Here is a 19,007-nt window from a genome sequence, read left to right as displayed (position 1 = left end):
GAAGCACAAGAACATTAGGAAAATGTTGAAATTTAATGAACATATCTTTTACAAAACATTTCATGAAGCACCTTACATTTCCTTCGACAAATGTGCAATTTACTTTTATCATTCACATATATGCATTGCAACTGATCCCACTGATTGTACAAACTTTAACAAGTAATTGGTATTGAAAAATATAGGAATGCACTTTAAGATTAAACAAGATTCATAAAGAAAGCAAGTTTTAAAGCATTTACACGTGCATATAAAATCTAATTGTAATCTCTGCCTACACCTTACAAACTAAGGAGAGTGCTATTAAATGTGTAAATGTGAGAGTGCTATTGATAGCGTCTGCTGTCATGGGTCTGTCTCAGTGACAGACTGAGGCTGCTGTTGTCTTCTTCTCTGATCAAAACAGTGTCCCCTTGCGGATACTCAATGAATTGCACCTGATTAAAAATATTAATTCTGTGTCTTTAATGCATTTTTTTCACTTTTACATTATCCTGCGGGCCTGATTGAACCTACTTGCGGGCCGGTTCCGGCCCGCGGGCCGTATGTTTGACACCACTGGTGTAGTTCGATATGTTTCCTTGTTATTTCTCATGATGTGACTTGGCCGTCGAAAGGTGTTTTTGTATGTTATTTACATTGCAGTTTATGATGACCTCCTGTAGGTGATTGCGTAGTGCCGCCGGCTTTCTGTTCGAGCTCACTTTTTCCAACGAAAGTTGTGTTGAAGGACGATTTACCTGCTTTTAAGGCCTCTCGTTTGTGTTTGTTAGTGTCTCTTTCACGCTATAGCTCTTACGGTGTATCCACAATGGAAACAATGCATGTGTAATTAATAAAAACCTTTGTGGAACATTCGTACGCTTTAGCCTTGTCCTGCTGGGTTTGCTACAAACCACTCAAACGGATGAAACGGTCCAACTCATGCCCGTGTTCGCGGTAGGACATGTTTGGCCATCGCGGGCTTCCGTCTTTATCCAGGAAGTATGGCCGCCCGGTTGTGGCTTCGTTGTGTTTTCGGACCTCACCTGAAAAGAATTCATCGCCGCCCGGACCAGATTTGGCCCGATGGACGACTGGTCAGGACGGTAGGAGCATGCACGCCTTTCCTCCTTCGTTTTGACGCGGTTGACTGAGCAATTGGAAGCGTTTAGTGGCTGGTAGCGGAACATGTCGCTCTGGGCCGCTACCTGCGGTAATTGTCAAATGTTTCTCAATGAGCACTACCTGACATTTCAATAAGACGATTACGAGTTCATATAATGAATGAAACGAAGGACATGTTGCATTTTCCTTATTTGCGTGTGACGTTTTACTGCTTTTCACAATTTCATTCAATCTCGATGACATCCGTCTGCTCATGTTAACGTTAGCGGGATGTGCAAAATAGTTCCGGTTCTTCATGACGGGTGGTGAGTAGCTGCACTTTTTAGTTGAGTCGCACTTTTTAGGGAAATGACACACGAAGTGCGACAAATAGTTAAATGCAGTCATAAATGTATAAAATACGCAACATTTTACAATTAAAAAAAAAATCAAATGGGACGGAAATCAACCCAAAAGAGCAACCGGCTCTTCCTGGGCTTCTCGTCTAGGCAAATGTGTTTTTATTCTGCTTTTACTCAAATGTTAATTGAGGAGGCAGCTCTGACGAAAAATTAATTCCACGATTCGGGTGCAAGGCTTTGTCGATTTAGATAAGATGAACAACAATGGTGTTTGTATCGTGATTGTTTAGTTTTTTGGGTTTTTTTTCACTTTGTACAGGGATGGAACTACCAGTCTGGGAGTTTGGAGAAACACACCGACAGCATTCTCGGTTGGGTCGGTATCAACTGTATTGTCAGATTATATTATTTGGTGTGCAATATTTGGGTCTCCCTCAAAACAAAAGTGACACGATGACATTTGAGGGAGGGAAAAAAAATATATTTATTTCTGGGGGGGGGGGTTGTGTTTTCCTGAATAGTTTTTTTTTCCACTTTTCTTTCAATTGAATTTCATCGTGTATATGTTCTTGTTTTTCAATAAAGCCCATGATGATGATGATGATGACGATGATGCTGCATCATGTGTTTTTGTGTCCTTCCACCAGGCTTCAGCTATGTGGTATCTGTCCTACTGCAGCTCTCCCTTACTAGTTTGCTATCTGTATGGAAAAGGTAAGAAAAAGGGACTTGTTTCGAGAAATGACTTTATGTAATTTTTATCTATTTATTTTAAATATGTTTGCATTTCCAATAGTAAATAATGTAAATAGGGGGGGGATCAGTTTCAGGGTCAAACTGTGGCAATCATTCAAAACAGGCTAACATTTTGGAGCAACATTTTGAAATTCTGAACTGTGATACAAGAGATCGCCGATATGCCTGCAATATTGTGACAATAATCTGATTGTGATGTTCATATCGTCTTAATATCATATCGTGACGTTTGGATATCGTTACATCCCTCATCAACACAATTCCTGAAAGGAGTTTAGAATTTTCTATAAATGGCCACAAAATTGCGGCAAAGCACTTAAAAAAAAACACAAGCAACACCTTGATCTAGCATGTGCACGGTCATTTGTAACATGTTACATAGACACATTTTCAGTATTTTAAATAGTCAACACGAACCCCGCTCCCTCCCATGAGGCTCATCGATAAACAATAATATATTTGTGTGCGCGTGTGTTTTAGGCTACATCTGCAGCAGTAAGTTGGCGCCATTGAGTCAGTACGTGGCGACGACGTTGCTGTGTCTCCTCGGCGTGGCGTGTCTCCGAGGTGAGGTCGCACAAATGTACACGGCCTATGCCAACGGATCGTTTCATGGTGTTAGCGAACAGTAGTCGCACGGACGGGTAGGCGTGCCAGATAGACCGAAAAAATACCCTGATACGTCGCCTTGAAAAAGGATGCCATACCACTCTTGGACTCTCAGGAGGTGCAACCGTGTCACGTTCTTGTTTCCCTCCCTCAAGGCTGGGGAAGATGGAAGAACGCTCAGTACCTGGAGTTTGTTTCCGTTTTGGAGGAGGCCAAGAAGAATCACTCGCCGGACAACAAGGTGAGCTCGTGCCGTTTTCGGCCGGGGATTGAGAAGAAAAATGTCTCCATTTCCTGTTTCCCGTTCTTGTAGAAGAAGCTGAGATGCTACAACTTTGACTTCTCTCACTGGCCTGCTGATTTCAGCTGGACCGAAGTCAGCAACCCGTAAGTGTGTGGAGTCGGGATCTTCGATACCACTTCTTTCCCCAGACCCGTAGCGGGACACGTCTCACTCTCTTTTGATTTGCACCACAGGAAGTCCAGCAAGGCCGGCGTGTCGCTGCTAAAGCACCAGCCCCGCCCGAGGGGGGCGGCGGACAGCGCGCTGCGCTCCGTACGCGCTCTGCTCTGCCACGTCGTCAGGTGTGTTCGGCTTCCTCACCTCGCTCGCGACGCTTTGCGCAGACTCACTCGCCGTTCGGCTTTGCCCCAGTTACCTCATCGTGCACTCCTTCGGGAGGAGGATGCTCTATCCGGGCTCGGTGGGACTGCTGCAAAAAGCCATGAGGCCCATGCTGGAGCAAGGCCAGGCCAAGCTCATCGAGGAGGTAACGAGCGCACGCCATCTCATCTCATCAGCCAATCTTTTTAGAATCTGGTGGTGTTTACTTGAGGTCGACTGGAAATGACTGCTTGAGCCATGTCTCAACCATTTTTTTTTTCAGACACTATACCAGTGGTTCTGAACCTTGTTTGAGGTACCGAACCCAACCAGTTCAAATGCATTTGCACCGAATCCTGAATTTGTGAAAATTAAAAATATGATTTTTTTTTTTCCAAATTCAAGACATTGAAAAAAAATACATTTATTAAAAACAGAAAAAAGTAAATGAAATTTCAAGACATAAGTATACGTTTTTTTTTTTTTTTTTTATATTACGACGTACTATCACGACACACGTTGACGACTGAGCGAACTAAATTTCCCACCGAACTGATTGGACAAGCAATGCCACGTGATCATCTGCAGCCAGTGATGGCCAAGCGGGCGTGTCATAACTAATTGACAACTTGAGTTGGATGTGTCTTAACCTCCATGGCAGAGGCTCCATTGAACGCCTGAGACCAATTCACCGAACCCAGGTTAAGAGCCACTGCACTATATTCACTTTTTGGAAATGCTTTGCAGGCCTCTCTGTTTGCTCCAGCCAGAAAAACAAACAAAACGAAAAACTTAGAAATCCGATCGGTACCGATCAGCCCCAAATCCCATGATTGAATCCGGACAACCCGACTCGTTAGTGTTGTCATAAAACTAAACCGAGTGGGAAAATATGACTCGCAGTTTGACGGCCAGAGGAACAAGCTGGTGGCCTGCGACGGCAACGAGATCGATACCATGTTTGTGGACCGCAGGAGACACGGCGGGTCCAAGGCCCACACGCTGGTAAATCACTGGGTGTCTGACATTGTGTGTGCGTGTGTGTAAGTGAGAATGTGTGTGGTGAGTTATGTATGCGTTTCCCGCCTCCCCCAGGTCATCTGCTGCGAGGGCAACGCCGGCTTCTACGAGGTGGGGTGTATGAACACCCCACTGGAGGGTGAGAACTCGTCCTCGCGCGCGTCCACAATTCTCCGTTTTTTGCAGCAGAGCGAACCGTGTTGCGTTTGATGCGTTCCGCAGGCGGCTACTCCGTCCTGGGCTGGAACCATCCGGGCTTCGGAGGCAGCACGGTAAAAGCGTTGTCCTTTAATTTGAACAACCGGCGGAGGCGCGTTGGCGTTTTGGCAAGCGGGGATCGGCAGAGGGAATGGAAAGAAAGTACGAATCACAAAAGGCGCGTTTGTCCTGGCGTGTTGCAGGGGGTTCCCTTCCCACAGAATGAAGCCAACGCCATGGACGTGGTCATCCAGTTTGCCGTGCACAAGCTGGGCTTTCAGCTCCCCGACATCGTCATTTACGCCTGGTCCATCGGCGGATTCACAGGTAGCGCAGCGTCGCGTTTGCAGCGTATCGTTAGCGCTTTGGTCATTGTTGGAGTTTTTATCCGATTTGTCAACCGTTCCGATGACACTGGGCAACAGCACATTTTAATCAGGGATGGCTTTATGCGTCCCGAAAAGGAGTTAGCACGCAGATTTCAAAAATGTCCACTTTTTGTTGTTGTTGTACATCAGGTTTTTGAGGAATTTTCATTTTTTTGGTGTTTTTGAGTTTCGCAAAATACGGTCTGTTGACCAGTGTTATGATTGGGGAAATCCAGACTACAAATTTTCACATTCAGAAAATGCCAATTTTCCCCGTAATTTTCACCAGCAAAAAAAGAAGAAAAAAAGCATATCAAAATTCAATCTCTTCACCAATTGAAATCATTCCAACTCGAAAATGCCAAACCATGGCGTTCGAGGGTCCACTGTAATCCTATGCAGCCTCCACAAAAACTTTTTTTGAATTAGCACTGTACAATAAAAACAAGTTTTCCTGAATTCACTTTCACAGAACGGCATCTGCTTCGCTGCAGCGTTTCGATCTTTTCACGGACCGAGATCCACCGCTTGCAAATGAAAGCGAAGTTAAAGTACGAGTACCACGCCGGTGGTGCTTCGCCATGTCGATTAGACACGCGCTTCTCGCTCCATTTTGCTCCGAGTTCAGGTTTTAACTCGCTGGACCTCATGTGCCTGTTGAAAGGCAAAATACCTCAAAGAGAGTCCAATTAGATTCCCCCCCCCCCCCCCCCCCCCCCCCAAAAAAAAAAAAATAAAACCCCCCCCCCCCCCTCCCGCCCAAAAAAAAAAATCGTTCAACCCGCCCTCCCTCCTTTCTCTGTATAGCCAGTTGGGCGGTGATGTCATACCCCGAAATCAAGGCGGTGGTGCTGGATGCTTCTTTCGATGACCTTCTACCTCTGGCCCTCAAGGTCATGCCCGAAAGCTGGAGTGAGTGCTTCCACAGGTCGATTTTTTTGCCGCCCGTTGGCCTCGGCGCGCGCTCACGCGTCTGCGCTTTCGCCGCCAGGACCGCTGGTTCATTACACGGTGCGGCAGTACATCAACCTCAACGTTTCCGAGCAGCTTCTCAAGTGAGTCCGACAAGAGTCGTTTTAACTCGGGCGCACGTGCGGGAAGGCGTCTCTCGAGCTGGGTGCCACCTTGTGCGCTTGCCTTCGCTCAGATACCAGGGGCCCGTGCTGCTCGTGCGCAGAACCAGAGATGAGATCATCACCACCACGTAAGGCTCACTCTGAATATTCCCTCCTTTGTTTCGGGTTATAAGATGATACACTGGCTTAAATTTTGCAGGTAACTTTTTTTTTTCTTTTGCTTTGCAGGAGTCCCGTTGACGTCGCGTCCAACCGAGGAAACAACCTCTTGCTCAATCTGCTGCAGTTCAGGTCTGCGCTCGCCGCCGCCTCCGTGCGGCCTTATGCACGCACGCTTGGCAGCGTTTCCTGTTAGCGGCCTTCGCTCGGACCATTTTGCTGTGGCTGCGCAACGGCCGCGCGTCTTCTTCTGAAAGGGGCCCGCGGCTGCTAACGTGCATGTGACCTTGCCAGGTATCCCAAAATAATGACCTTGGAAGGGTTGGACGTGGTCCGACAATGGCTGCGTGCCTCCACCCACGGAGAGGAAGGTAACGAACGGCTCTTTTCATTCACGGTGTCCCCCCCCCCCCCCCCCCCCCCCCCCCACACATCTCGTGGTCGACAGTGAAATTGCATCCAAAAAATAAACGAGCGGCAAAGAAAACGAATGGACTGTCGCAACAGATGCTAACTCGCTAACAGGATGAAACAAGCTCATCCGTATGTGATTTGTCTGCGCGTAGCGTCCGTATACAGCGGCTACCAGGTGGACGACGACTGGTGCACGTCCGTTTTGCTGTCGTACGGCAGCGACGCGGACGTCAAGTTTCCCTGGAATTATGGTGAGAGCGTTTTCATCGTCCTCCTGCCCCTCATTCGGCCAGACAGGTGACACTGTCTCTGCATGTGTCATCACCAGGTGAGCGCATGACTATCCGAGAGAAGCAACAGCTGGCTCTCTTCCTGGTAAGAAAAATCACACGTGCCTTCAAGTGATGTGTGCACATGGAATTGGAAAAGAGGATGCAAGGAAAATATACAAATACATTTGTATCTCGAAGATTTAGAAACTATTTTTTTTGTCTGAAATATTTGAATTACTTTCCCACTTTGTTTTTTTTGCACTAAACTCGAGTGGCTGCGTGTGCGACGCTCTCCTTCGCTGCGACGCTCTCCTTCGCTAAGTCAAATTTAGTCTCTGCCACTGTTGTAGCACGGGAGCAAGCGTATTGCACAACCACCAAATTGTCTGCTGTGTCTTCAAGAGGCACTTCCACACAGAGAAGCCTTTTTTTTTTAATATATATCATTTTAATCCCCTCTGTCACCATGGTAACCATCTCACCTGTGCTCCGGGCTCTCCTGACTGCTGTAATATATTTCCATGGCAGCCGGCCTGGCTTATTGAAGTCATTTAACATGAAAGGAGCGGCACGCCATCAATTATGGCTCGCACTGCGCTTCTCCTCCATCCGTTCACTTACAGTTGAGGAAAAAAAAAGTGAGAAGTGGAAAATAATTTGTTGTTTCTCCCCCCTCCCTATCCCCCCCATCCCCTCCGGAAGGCTCGCAAACACATGAGAAACTTTGAAACGACGCACTGCACACCGCTTCCCGCCTCTGAGTTCCACCTCCCATGGGAGCTGTATTAGGGGAGAGGGCCGGTCAAAATGGCGTCCCCCTCGGCACGATTTCGTGACTTGTTTTGTTTTATTTAAGTGTAGTGCTGCTGTTCTGGTTGCCCACAAAACAACTAAATCATGACATTTTTAATAAGTGCACATTTTCCATCCTCAGATACGGTTTGGGATTACAAATGGAATTATTCTGTTGTCCTGTCAAATGAGCTGAATAAAAGTCTTTCAATCGGGGACTCATCTCTTCTGTAGTTTTGGGGGCGTTTAAATATTGATCAGTTTCTGCAGAAAAGCACAACAGTTGTTGGTAAGTATCTCATGAGAGGAACGGATTCCATTATAGCACCTCCGAGCCACAGAATAGGAAAAAGTAAAATATTAAACATAATATTTTAACCTGGCAACATTTTGGTCACTGAATGTTTTTAGTGTCTTGCAGTTTCATTTCTTTGGGAGAGTTCATCATCTCCAGCCCTCAGGCTGGAAAAATGGGACTTCCTTTAAAATAGGGTTCCTGTTTCAAACTTTGTTTAGGGTTTTTGAAACCCAAAGTGGGGTTTCAGACTCAGACTGGTTCGAAACTACACTTTGGGTTTTCAAAACCCTGATCCAAATTTGAGACCTATGTTGAAATCTGAACCCCAGTTTAAAATCTGAACCCTAGTTTTAATTCTACTTTGAAACCCTAACCCTTGCTTGAAAACCCTACTTTGACACCTTAAGACTAGTTTGAAACCCTACTCTGTAACCCCAACCCTAGTTTGAAACCGGAGCCTTAGTTTAAAACGCTATTTTGAAGCCCCAACCTCAGTTCAAAGGCCTACTTTGAAACCCTAATCCTGCTTTGAAACCTTAACACTAATTTGAAAGCCGAACCCCAGTTTGAAACCCATACCCTAACCTAAAACCCTATTTTGAAACCCTCACCCTAGTTCAAAACCCTATTTTGAAACCGTAACCCTAATTTGAAATCATACTTTGAAACCCTTAGCCGAGTCTCCTACCTTTCTGTGGAACCCAAGATTGAAACCCTAACCCTAGTCGGAAAGCCTCTGTTGAAAAGCGAGTCGTTTGTGGAGAGGTTAATAAACACAAAAAGATTCGACATTGACTAGTGTTTTTTTTTAAATCCAATTTTTTTGACAACACTTGGAATAAAAACTCACAACTCAACATGATGATGATTTTGACGATGACGATGACGCGTTATTTCATCTTGCTAAAGTTGTCCATGGCTTCTTGGACTTTGTCCAGCTCCGTCTGACTTTGTCTCAGCTGAAACGAGGTAACAAGCGCTCGTTAGTGGCTGACACCCTTGAACGAGGACACCCCCCCCCCCCAATAAAAAAGGTGTTTGCTGTTGTCACCTTTTCGCCGTCCTGCTGCTGCACCTTGAGCGGCACCTTGTCCCTGTAGTCGCCGGTGGCCATCTTGTCGTGCAGCTTCTCCATCAGCTTGGTCAGCTCGCCTTTCTTCGCCTGCAGCTTGGACAATTCTTTGTCCACGTCGATCAGACCCTGACAACAACAACAACAACATGACCACCTCTCGGTTCCACGCACACACAACCTCACTGGCACAGACCGGCCACGTCGTATGGCGATGTTAGCGATGGGGGACGCGTCACCTTGATCATGAGGTTGACGGTGCATCGGTCGGACGCGATGGCCACAGCGCAGCCCGCCGGCACCACCTGCTCAGCACTTAGGGGGATGACAGCCTGACTGTACGACAGAGTTTGGATCTGGACGTTGGATGTCTGCACCAGGGAGACGGTGGCGGCGTCCGCGCACTGAAGGTAACCTGGCACAGGCGCGCACAGAGTGGATGGAAGAGGCGCTTGTTCAAGGGAGCACAACAAGATGCCGTGAACGGCCTATGACGTCATGGATATGCTACAGACTCGCACGCAATAGCTAAAAATTGGCTATTTTAGAGAACTTCCTCCCCAGGACAGTTTTCGCCTTCATTCCGACTTCGTAACACCGGTGGTGCGAGTATTCCTTTTGCCTGGCGATTCGATTCCAATTTTTAGACTCACATTTCGATTTTAAATCAATTTTTGATTCAAAACAAGACCTTTTCATGATTTGGACTAATAGTGGGCGAGATGGCGCAAAAATGTCACAAGATGAGCTGCATCTGTGGTAGCAAATGGAGCTCAAGTCACTGGAGATGTCCAAGTCTATTTCCCACGCCAAGATGCACTTCCTGTTCTCTGTTGTCATTTACATATAATTTGATTTGGTACGCTTGACAGAGTGAGTCACTAAAAGCTTTTAGGTGCTTTTTCTAAAAGAGCTCGAACATTCCTTTTACAGAAATCAACACTCACATGTGCTCATTGTGTTCCACACTCTCCTGCTGCCCTTCGGACATCCATCATGTGCCACCTCACCCGATTTACCATTTGTTCAAACCCGCCACATTTTTAATATGCGGATGGCGTGCGAGTGCGCGTCCGCTTACAGTCCGCTCGAGTCTTGGTCAAGTTGTAGTCAGCCCTGAGCGAGCGGATGGTCTTGACCACGTTCATGACAAAGTCCATGTTGCGGTCCACCTCGTCGCTGTTCCAGCAGAACTGCAAACACAAGAAGCAACTCAAGTCAACCCGCACCTCCTCACCAAATGTGCTTTTTTTTCTACTCACCTCTTGAGCGTCGGGGTACGGCGTGACACAGATGCTAGGTGCATCGAGCTGAGGCCGTCGCCGCGGCAACCTCTGGTAGAGCTCCTCCGTGACAAAAGGCATGATGGGTGAGAGCAGGCGCAAGCCCACATCCAAGCACGTGTACAAGGTCTGCCTGCACACGCCGGCCTGCTTCTCGTCTCCCTCCTTGCTGAAGACGGGCTTCACGCTCTCCTGCGCTAGCAAAAAAAAAGGCGACGTCAACGCGGTTGTTACGATGACGAACGCTCAACGTCCGTACCAGGTAGACGTCGCAGAGCTCGTAGAGCCAAAAGTTGTAGATGGCGGTGGTGATGGCGGGGAAGTCGTATGCCTTGAAGCCGGCGTCGCACAGACCGACGGCGGCGCTCAGCCTGGACAGAATCCAGCGGTCGGCTACGCTCTCCTCGCCGCACATCTGCCGCAAACAAACAAGAAGAGCACATCCGCCTTTTCGTTTTGTTCTATGATGCTCTGGATGTGGTGCTTTCCAAAGTGTTGGCACTTGGGCTCCCCCTGGTGGTATGTGAAAGAATCATTGCCTAAGTACACTTTAATTGTATTTCAATTTTTAGGACAATCCATTTGCATACATTGCGTTATTGTCACCCAGAAGCACATCATGTGACGTCAAACAAACGAACTGGGAGATGCTAAATGTCAGCCGCACTCACCTGGGCTTTCTCTGAGGGCACAAAATTGTCCCCCAGTGTCTTCATGGCAAACTTGACGGCGTTCCACAGCTTGTTGCAGAAGTGACGGTAACCCAGGATGCGATTGACGTCCAGGTTGATGTCCCTGCCTGAAACGCACGCGCGCAATAGCAATTTTGAACATTTTGGGGCTTTGTACTAAACTGATCAAAATGACAAAAGAACCACACATCATAATCGCCCTTCGAATTTGGATTCACCTTTCATGTTAACAGTATCGAATGATTTCTGAATGGCATCAAATGGTTACTTACTCCTTGCACTTCATGGTCCAATCAATGACAAATCCTAATTTCGCTAAAATGTAAGAAATATGGTGCCCAAAGCACTTTACAAAGTCTCACATTCACTCATGAGAAAACTATTTATCTGTAGAGTACACTGGCACATTTTGGCAACCGCTTTTGAAAAGTTGTTTCCCTTTTTAGTTTAAAATTGCTTACTTTCACCAGGATCCCTGAGCATAGCAATGTCAAAGCAAGAACCGGGCGCGGTTTTCTGTACCAAAAATGCTAGCAGGCTCGCTCTTGACACGGACGCCACGGATGAAACCTGAACATTGTGAGATGTTTTGTATTTCTCTCGGTAAAATGTGGTGCGGCAACAGTCACAGCTTTTCTCACAACGCCAAAAAGTCTGAAAATGGTTCACTGATCGGTTTTCAACGCTGGCTCGAATCCTAGTTTTGAATTAGCACCGTAGCGCAGTTGCGTCGAATCAAAGGCCAGATTCGATGTAGCGTCGGTCCAAATGTTTGCTTCGCTTGTTCACCTTGGCTGGTGTATGCGCACAGGGCGAATCGGAGGGCGTCTGTGCCGCATTCCGGGATGCCGTTGGGGTAGTCTGACTTCTGGCCCTGCTTGGCTCGCTCCACCTCCACTGGGTCCAAGTTACTGAATGTGAGCTGCGCGTGCAGACCCTGGAGGCGAGGGGGGGAGTAAAGAGGCGCTTAGCAACACAACAATCCAGGTGCGCAACAAGTGCAAGAAGTGCTGCAGTGCCCTCTGGTGGCCTGCTCTGTCATCACCAGGCCTCAAGGCTAGTCAATTCATGATGGATGCCTTCAATAAAAGCTCTTTGGTTGCTTATTAAGCTTACGGCAGGAGCTCGAGGGAGCAATGTGAGGAACAAAAGAATGTGTGTGCGCGCGCGTCTGCGTGTGTGAGATACGCATCAAGGAGCGATCAGGATTCACCTCCAGGGAGATCCCAGTAATGACATCAAGAGGGTCGATGACGTTGCCCAGAGATTTGCTCATCTTCCTTCCGTGGGCGTCCCTCACGACGGCGTGCAGATAAACCTGTGCACAATTACATCACTTCTAGTTGTTGCTGTTGTTTGGGTGTCAATTAGGCTAACAGGTGTCATCCTCAAAACGCCCCCCACCCTGACCCCCCCTTCACTTGGTGACTCATCTCACCTCTTTAAAGGGCAGCTTGCCGGTCAGTTTGAGGCCCATCATGACCATGCGAGCCACCCAGAAGAATAGGATATCGTGACCCGTCTCTAGCAAGGTGCCAGGGTAGAAAACACTCAGGTCCCGAGTCTGTAAAAAAGAGGCGACGTGGGAGGAGGCTTCAATGGGACTGATGATGACGGCCTTTCTCAAGCCTATGACACATTTCACAGGGTTTTGTGCTGATTTACAAGTCGAGAGAGCATTTTCAGGATGGTAGTACAGACGGTGAAGTTTTGAATCTCATCGAATGGCCATGACATGTGGGGTCCCTCAGGAGTCAGTCCTTGGACCCATTCCGTTTAGTCTATACATGTTGCTTTTGGTTTAAATGCTTCAGAACGCCAGTGTTGGCGATCACAGGTATGCAGATGACACACAGCCAGATCCAACAATGTCCCCAAATGACATCAGTTCAACAAATGCTTTCCTGCAGCTAAACCAAAACAACAACAAAAAAGGGGAAGGGGGGGTGATTTTCAGCAATAAAGAGGGTTGGTGTTATAAAACACCTGCAGTCACTGTCTTTTGAAACCAAAGAGGAAGTCAGAAATCTTGGAGTGCTGATCGGGCAAGATACGTCGCTGAGGCATGTCAAAGTCTGGTCAAACGTACGCTACGTTGCCACGTCTTGCTAGGAAAAGGCAACTCCCGCGTCTTTAAAAAAAGGAAATATCTAAATGTGGAGGCAATTTACATGGGAAATTAAACCGGCGTTGGCACTTAAGTTTGGCGGCTCAAACGACTCTCCGCTTGTTCCTGCTGTGGCGAGTTGGTTGTTTGTACCTCATTAGGCCAGCCGAAGATGGAAAAGGGGAAAATGCCAGAGGAGAACCAAGTGTCCAGAACATCCTCGTCTGAAACACGACAACAAGAACTTCTGAATTATTCAAAACGACTTCAGCAACCCATTCGTTCACTTTCTACAGTGCTTAATAGTGTTGCGAGTGAGCTATCCCGGCTGACTTTGGCACAATCGCAGGGCGCATACAGATTTGCAAACCCAGAACGTCTCGCTGGATAATTTGCAAATGGGAACCGTGAAAAGTAAATAAATAAATAAATAAATGCTCCACTTTGGGTGACCTTGTCTGAGTGCAACTTTGTCAGAGGTCACGTTGAAGCGCTTTGCCGCCTTCTCTCTGGCCTCCTCCGCTGTCCTCCCGCTCACCCAGTAATGGCCGTCTACGTCCTTGAAGGGCGCACAGAACAAATGCGACATCCTCATGAATAACGCTGCAAAGGAAATGACAATGGGGCATCTTACCTCTCCCGGTTTCACGGAGGGATCGTTGACAGTAATGAAGTAAGCGGGGATGCGGTGACCCCACCACAGCTGCCGGGAGATGCACCAGTCCCTGGGAGGAGCCAAAGAGCACATATGATACAAAATGGACTTTTGCGTCGGTAAAAGCCCAGATTGTCACGGTTATGAACGCCGGACTCGCCCTCGTCATCAAATAGACGGACGGGTATTGATCAGTTCTTGCCTTATGTTGTCCATCCAGTTGAACCAGGTCTTGAGGTGGTGGTCCGGGATGATTTTTAGGCGACCCTCTCGGACGGCGTCCGCGGCCTGCTTGCCCATGTCCGTGCAGCTGACGTACCATTGCGGCTTCAACAGGGGCTCCACAATGTCCTTGGAGCGACTACAAGCAAGCAAAAACCGCAAATACAGTTAAGCGCGCGCACGCACGCACAATCAGAGAAGCCACATAAAAAAAGCCAAACAAAAACACACACAAACATACAACAAAAATAGGCAAAACAGAAATTAAAAACAGTGACACAAAAAATACACAAAGTAACATTAAGAAACAAACCAAACACACACAAAAAAACAAAACAAACAGAAACAAACACAAAACCAAAAAACAAGCACATACACAAAACACACATACAACAAAATCAAAAGGTGAGAAAAGAAATATGCACAGGCAAAAATGAACACGTACAACAAACACTTAGGAAAAAACAAACATGCAAAAAAACAAAACAAAAAACAAACCAAAATAAATGTACAAACATGCAAAAAAAAAATGCACACCAAACAACCACACAAAAAAAGAAACAACTCCAAACAAAGACACACACCAAAAACCAATACATACAAACAAATGACAAACACAACCAAAAAAGAAAGACGGACACAGAAACAAATTTAAAAAAACACCAGAAATATGAAAACACACAAAAATCAAACAGTCACCAAAACAAAAAACCCTACAAATAAGATTTTTTAAAATCGATAAATAAAAATCAACACACACGTACACAAACCAACATAAGAGGTGCCACACACACACCAAAAAAAAAAGAATATATTTGCAAAAAGCAGCCAAATCCAGGCAGGCTGCGTCCGTCCATCACCTGCACACGGGCACCACCATGGGGTTGTCTTTGACCTCCCTGAAGTGGCCCCTGTCCTGAAGCGCCTCCAACACCGCTTTCCTGGCCTCAAAGCGCTTCATGCCCTGCGTCGGGAAGAAGCGCACAGCAAAGTGAGCCAGAAAAATTTGCCCGAGCGAGCCGGACCGGCCGGCGTCTGGGCGCAGGCGCGTTCCGACGACGGCGTACCAGGAAGGGAGGAGGCACGTTGATGAGCAGGCCGTTCTCGTCCAGGATGTTGACGAAGGGCAAGCCGTGACGCACGCCCACCTCGTAGTCGTTGTGGTCGTGAGCCGGCGTGATTTTCACGGCGCCTTAAGGGCAAATGTTGCACAGGGAGATGAGAATGCGATCCAGCAAAAAAAAAAAAAGACATGGAAACAAGCCTCCATTGCAAACTTAATTTACATTTGTGCATTTTCTGCACCATCAATATTCAATCTTGTTGCATTTTTAATATAGAGAAGGGAAAGAAAACCTATTTTTCAAAATCCATTGCATTGATTAATTGATATTTTAAAAAAAAAAGGGGGGGGCGTGGACAGAGGAAGACAGATGAATCTATTATTCAAATAATTGTCTGTTGCAGCCCTTGCGGTGTGCGCTGCTTCTGCTTTGGTCACCGTGGAAGCTCAGAAAGCTTTCTCTAACCTGTTCCAAAGCTCATGTCCACAAAGTCGTCAAAAACAACGGGCATCTTGCGCTCGCAAAAGGGGTGCGCCACCATCTTGCCCTTCAGGTGTCGGTATCTGGAGTCGTCGGGGTGCACGGCCACGGCCGTGTCGCCCAGCATGGTCTCGATACGAGTGGTGGCCACGATCACCTCCTCGTCTGAAGGCGATTCAACAAAGCGACGAAGACGGCGTCACCGTACGAAACAACATCGTCAACGTCAACCGTTCTGCTGCCGTTACCTGAGCCGTCCACTTTGTAGGCAAAGGACACCAAGACGCCGAACTCCACTTTGTCTTTGTAGCCTGGCACAGGCAGCAGCGTTCGGCCCATCAGCTCCTTCTTGTCCACCTGCGAAGCGAGCAGCACTTTCACGCAAACAAACGCGACCGACATTCGGCATGCACGAAGCGTCGGGCCCGGCACGGCTTTGGATTTAATGTTTCGATGTCCAACTGCAGAGGGGAGCAAAGATCTATTGCAGGCAAGATATTTATTGGAGTAAGCCTTACGAAAGCACTTTTCGAATAGCAAATCATTTATTTGAATTGCATTACCCCCCAACGCCTTGTAGATAAGGCGTGGTGGGGAGTGCGATGCCAACACGTGACGCCATTTTCAAACATATGATTAGCGTTGTACATTCGAAGCATTTCATCTCATTCCTCTGAGCTTTGGTCTGTTCATATCTTCCTTTGTTGGGAGTTGGACCCCTCAATGCGACCCCAGCCCGGTTTGGCAACTGACCTCGATGTCCGAGATGGCGGAGTTGAGCGAGCAGGACCAGTTGACCAGCCTCTTGCTCCTGTAGATCACCCCCTCGTCGTGCATGCGGATGAACGCCTCCTGCACCGCGTAGGAAAGTTTCTAGAGGGGGCAAAACAAAACAAGAGGTTGAGGAGGACGTTTTGGCAGGTTTTGGTAGAATGAGTTGGGGGGGGGCTCACGGGGTCCATGGTAAAACATGCTCGGTCCCAGTCCAGAGAGGAGCCCAGCTTCTTCAGCTGGTGGTAGATGCGGTCTCCTTTTCTGCGGACGTAAAGAGTCCAACTCAAGACACGGCGCTTTCTCCACGGAAAGCATCATCGTCCAGGCGCCACTCACTCGTTCTTCCACTTCCACACTTCCTCGATGAACTTTTCCCTGCCCAGGTCGTGGCGGCTCATGCCCTTGTCCCTCATCAGCTTCTTCTCCACCACCACCTGGGTGGCGATGCCGGCGTGGTCGCAGCCCGGGTTCCACAGGGTGGTCTCGCCGCGCATCCTGTGCCTGGAGGCAGACGGGAAGACGATCAAGGCTCGACGTTTCCCCGGCACGGCCGCGGGCGGCCTTTGGAGCGTCGCGCTAACCATCTGGTCAGGCAATCCTGAATGGCGTTGGTGAGGGCGTGTCCCAGGTGGAGCGATCCGGTCACGTTGGGCGGAGGGATGCACATCATGAAGATGCCTTGTGGGTTGGGATCGCTAATACTTTGCCTCTGGTTAAAAGGAGGACGCGGGATGACAGTCAGTTCTGTGTTTGTAGATCGCATTTCAGCATTTTGCAGTCAAGGAAAAAGTATTTCGCCAGCGGAGGGGACAAGACATCAATTCAGAGAAAGAAGCACCCGGACGGCGCGTTTACGAGGGGTTACGACTTGAGCTCATGCGACGGCGCTTACCCCGTATTCGGGCTTGAAAAATCCCTGCTTCTCCCACCAGGGATACCAAGCGGCCTCCACATATTGAGGACTGTACGAGTCAGGGAGCGGACTGACGACATCTGCGAGGCACAGGGAACACGTTGAAATATTCACTTGGGGCTAAAAATCCAGTTCACATTCCTCATGTCAAACGGCTCCTTCCTTGCCGATGGGCTAAAATGGAAAAACTACAGCGGCACCTTGACTGAAGAATTTAATTCGATCTGTGGCCGCGCATCAAATGAATGGCAATGCCACTACATGCTCTGTTGCAGCCCCACAAAAAAATTTAAATATGTAAGATTTTTCTAACGCGTTGGTAATAAAGAAAATATTCTGTCTTTATATTCTGAAATTAAATGAAACCAAGAATAGCCTGTTAAGAAAGAAAATAAAAATCACCTTTTTTCTCCCCGGTAGGAGTAGGAATATTGTACGAGATGACCCCCAACTCCTTCTTCTCAGGTTTGGCCTTTTTCTAAAAAAAAAACATTTGATGAAATGAATAGAGTAAATCACACCTTTGATTATGCTTGCGTTAAGAGTTTACACATGCGACATGCGGTCATTAAATAAATGATAAATAAATTCATTGGATACAGTAAAAATAAAAATTGTAGGAAAAAACTATTTTATACGTAAGAATTTTTTTATAGTCTTACCACATTCAGTGCCAATTTTCAGACTCTTCTTTACTCTACCACGTAAAAAAATATAGATTTAAATACCTGGGATTGAATGCCTGGATTCTTTACAAAAAAAAACAAAAAAACACGAAAAACGTCCTTGGCACTAAATAAGTATTGAAGAAATGAGAATTAAACCCACTGTACAGTACACATTAAAAAAATAAAAATAAAAATAAATCTTAAAAAAACCCGGCCCATGTGCCTGTTTGAAAAAAACTCAAACGTGGCCCTTGAGCACCAACATCTGGCCTCCCCCGCCCCGAGCTCCACTCACAAACTTGAGAGACGTTTTACCTCTGTGACTGGCTGCGTCTTCTTCTTGGCCTCCATCTCCTTCTTCTGTTGGAACTTCTCCAGCTTTTCTCTCTTCTTTGCTTCTTTCTTCAGCTGCGCTTCCGTCTTGGGCGGCCCTGAAATCGTCCCGACGTCTAGATTTCGTCTCAAAACAACAATGAGCAATGTACAAAAGTCATTTGCCGACCGTTCGGCGTCGCTTGTGCCATGTCACCAGCGGCGGCGGCAGCGCAAGGATTAGAACAAGCTTTGGCCTCTGCGTTTGTCTTCTCCGGCGCCATCTTTTCGCAAAGCGTGACTTTTCCCAGCACTTTGATGAAGTGTGGCTGGTTGATGCAGGTGGTGAACCATCTGGTCACGTTGGTCAACGCGTCCCTGTCGGACGGCTCCAGAGCCTACGTGAGTAATAGCAGACAAGAGTAAGAGTGAGGATTCGGCCCAACGCAGAGAGACGTGAGAACACGCACGTATTTGAAGGGCAGAAGAAGAGCCGAGGCCACGGCCATGTCGGCGAGGGTGACGCTCTCCCCCACGAGGTAGGTTTTTGGCTCCAGCATCTTATCCAGAACCTTCAGGATGCGCAACAGCTCAACACGGGAAGTCTGCTGGAGCTGAAGCGTAACACGAAATGTCAATAAATCACTTGGGGTGGGAAAAAAAACAAATAGCCCTGTTGCGAATATTGACAATCTGCGAGTAATTGACGTGCGTAATTGATACCGCCCTCCTAAAAAAAAAAAAAAAAAGC

The 19,007-nt window shown here is 47.4% G+C and overlaps 2 protein-coding genes across 4 annotated transcripts in view; one reads left to right on the top strand and one right to left on the bottom strand.

Annotated features, from left to right (window-relative positions):
- Window positions 1-943: 943 nt before the first annotated feature.
- abhd16a (abhydrolase domain containing 16A, phospholipase) lies at window positions 944-7,934 on the top strand. Its single transcript, XM_019896159.1, has 20 exons — window positions 944-1,088; window positions 1,768-1,824; window positions 2,096-2,162; window positions 2,685-2,771; window positions 2,969-3,054; window positions 3,127-3,200; window positions 3,291-3,398; window positions 3,469-3,583; window positions 4,321-4,422; window positions 4,513-4,576; window positions 4,660-4,709; window positions 4,839-4,962; window positions 5,811-5,915; window positions 5,995-6,058; window positions 6,151-6,207; window positions 6,308-6,370; window positions 6,533-6,609; window positions 6,805-6,903; window positions 6,981-7,027; window positions 7,627-7,934. The coding sequence occupies exons 1-20, from the start codon at window positions 987-989 to the stop codon at window positions 7,711-7,713; spliced, it is 1,635 nt and encodes a 544-aa protein (XP_019751718.1). The 5' UTR covers window positions 944-986; the 3' UTR covers window positions 7,714-7,934.
- An 891-nt stretch (window positions 7,935-8,825) lies between these two features.
- vars1 (valyl-tRNA synthetase 1) overlaps window positions 8,826-19,007 on the bottom strand; it is a 13,176-nt gene continuing 2,994 nt past the window's right edge. The window contains exons 3-29 of one of the 3 annotated variants that reach the window (XM_019896140.1): window positions 18,727-18,870; window positions 18,447-18,654; window positions 18,260-18,375; window positions 17,679-17,754; window positions 17,256-17,356; window positions 16,945-17,072; window positions 16,700-16,864; window positions 16,543-16,624; window positions 16,343-16,462; window positions 15,838-15,946; window positions 15,575-15,754; window positions 15,113-15,237; window positions 14,906-15,009; window positions 14,026-14,184; window positions 13,803-13,893; window positions 13,622-13,727; window positions 13,322-13,392; window positions 12,500-12,625; window positions 12,275-12,379; window positions 11,851-11,998; window positions 11,041-11,168; window positions 10,629-10,784; window positions 10,349-10,561; window positions 10,168-10,279; window positions 9,326-9,501; window positions 9,066-9,215; window positions 8,826-8,973 (exon numbers count right to left, since the gene is read on the bottom strand). In XM_019896140.1, coding sequence (XP_019751699.1) covers window positions 8,905-8,973; window positions 9,066-9,215; window positions 9,326-9,501; window positions 10,168-10,279; window positions 10,349-10,561; window positions 10,629-10,784; window positions 11,041-11,168; window positions 11,851-11,998; window positions 12,275-12,379; window positions 12,500-12,625; window positions 13,322-13,392; window positions 13,622-13,727; window positions 13,803-13,893; window positions 14,026-14,184; window positions 14,906-15,009; window positions 15,113-15,237; window positions 15,575-15,754; window positions 15,838-15,946; window positions 16,343-16,462; window positions 16,543-16,624; window positions 16,700-16,864; window positions 16,945-17,072; window positions 17,256-17,356; window positions 17,679-17,754; window positions 18,260-18,375; window positions 18,447-18,654; window positions 18,727-18,870 — 3,468 coding nt within the window. In that variant the 3' untranslated portion in view covers window positions 8,826-8,904. Of the gene's footprint in view, window positions 8,974-9,065; window positions 9,216-9,325; window positions 9,502-10,167; window positions 10,280-10,348; window positions 10,562-10,628; window positions 10,883-11,040; window positions 11,169-11,850; window positions 11,999-12,274; window positions 12,380-12,499; window positions 12,626-13,321; window positions 13,393-13,621; window positions 13,728-13,802; window positions 13,894-14,025; window positions 14,185-14,905; window positions 15,010-15,112; window positions 15,238-15,574; window positions 15,755-15,837; window positions 15,947-16,342; window positions 16,463-16,542; window positions 16,625-16,699; window positions 16,865-16,944; window positions 17,073-17,255; window positions 17,359-17,678; window positions 17,755-18,259; window positions 18,376-18,446; window positions 18,655-18,726; window positions 18,871-19,007 lie in introns of those variants that run through there. The other 2 variants (XM_019896142.1, XM_019896141.1) reach the window with 2 other exon arrangements.

Source organism: Hippocampus comes, unplaced genomic scaffold (genome assembly GCF_001891065.2).
Source record: "Hippocampus comes isolate QL1 unplaced genomic scaffold, H_comes_QL1_v1.1 scaffold55, whole genome shotgun sequence".
Lineage (NCBI taxonomy): Eukaryota > Metazoa > Chordata > Actinopteri > Syngnathiformes > Syngnathidae > Hippocampus > Hippocampus comes.
This window is presented reverse-complemented; position numbering and strand designations above follow the sequence as displayed.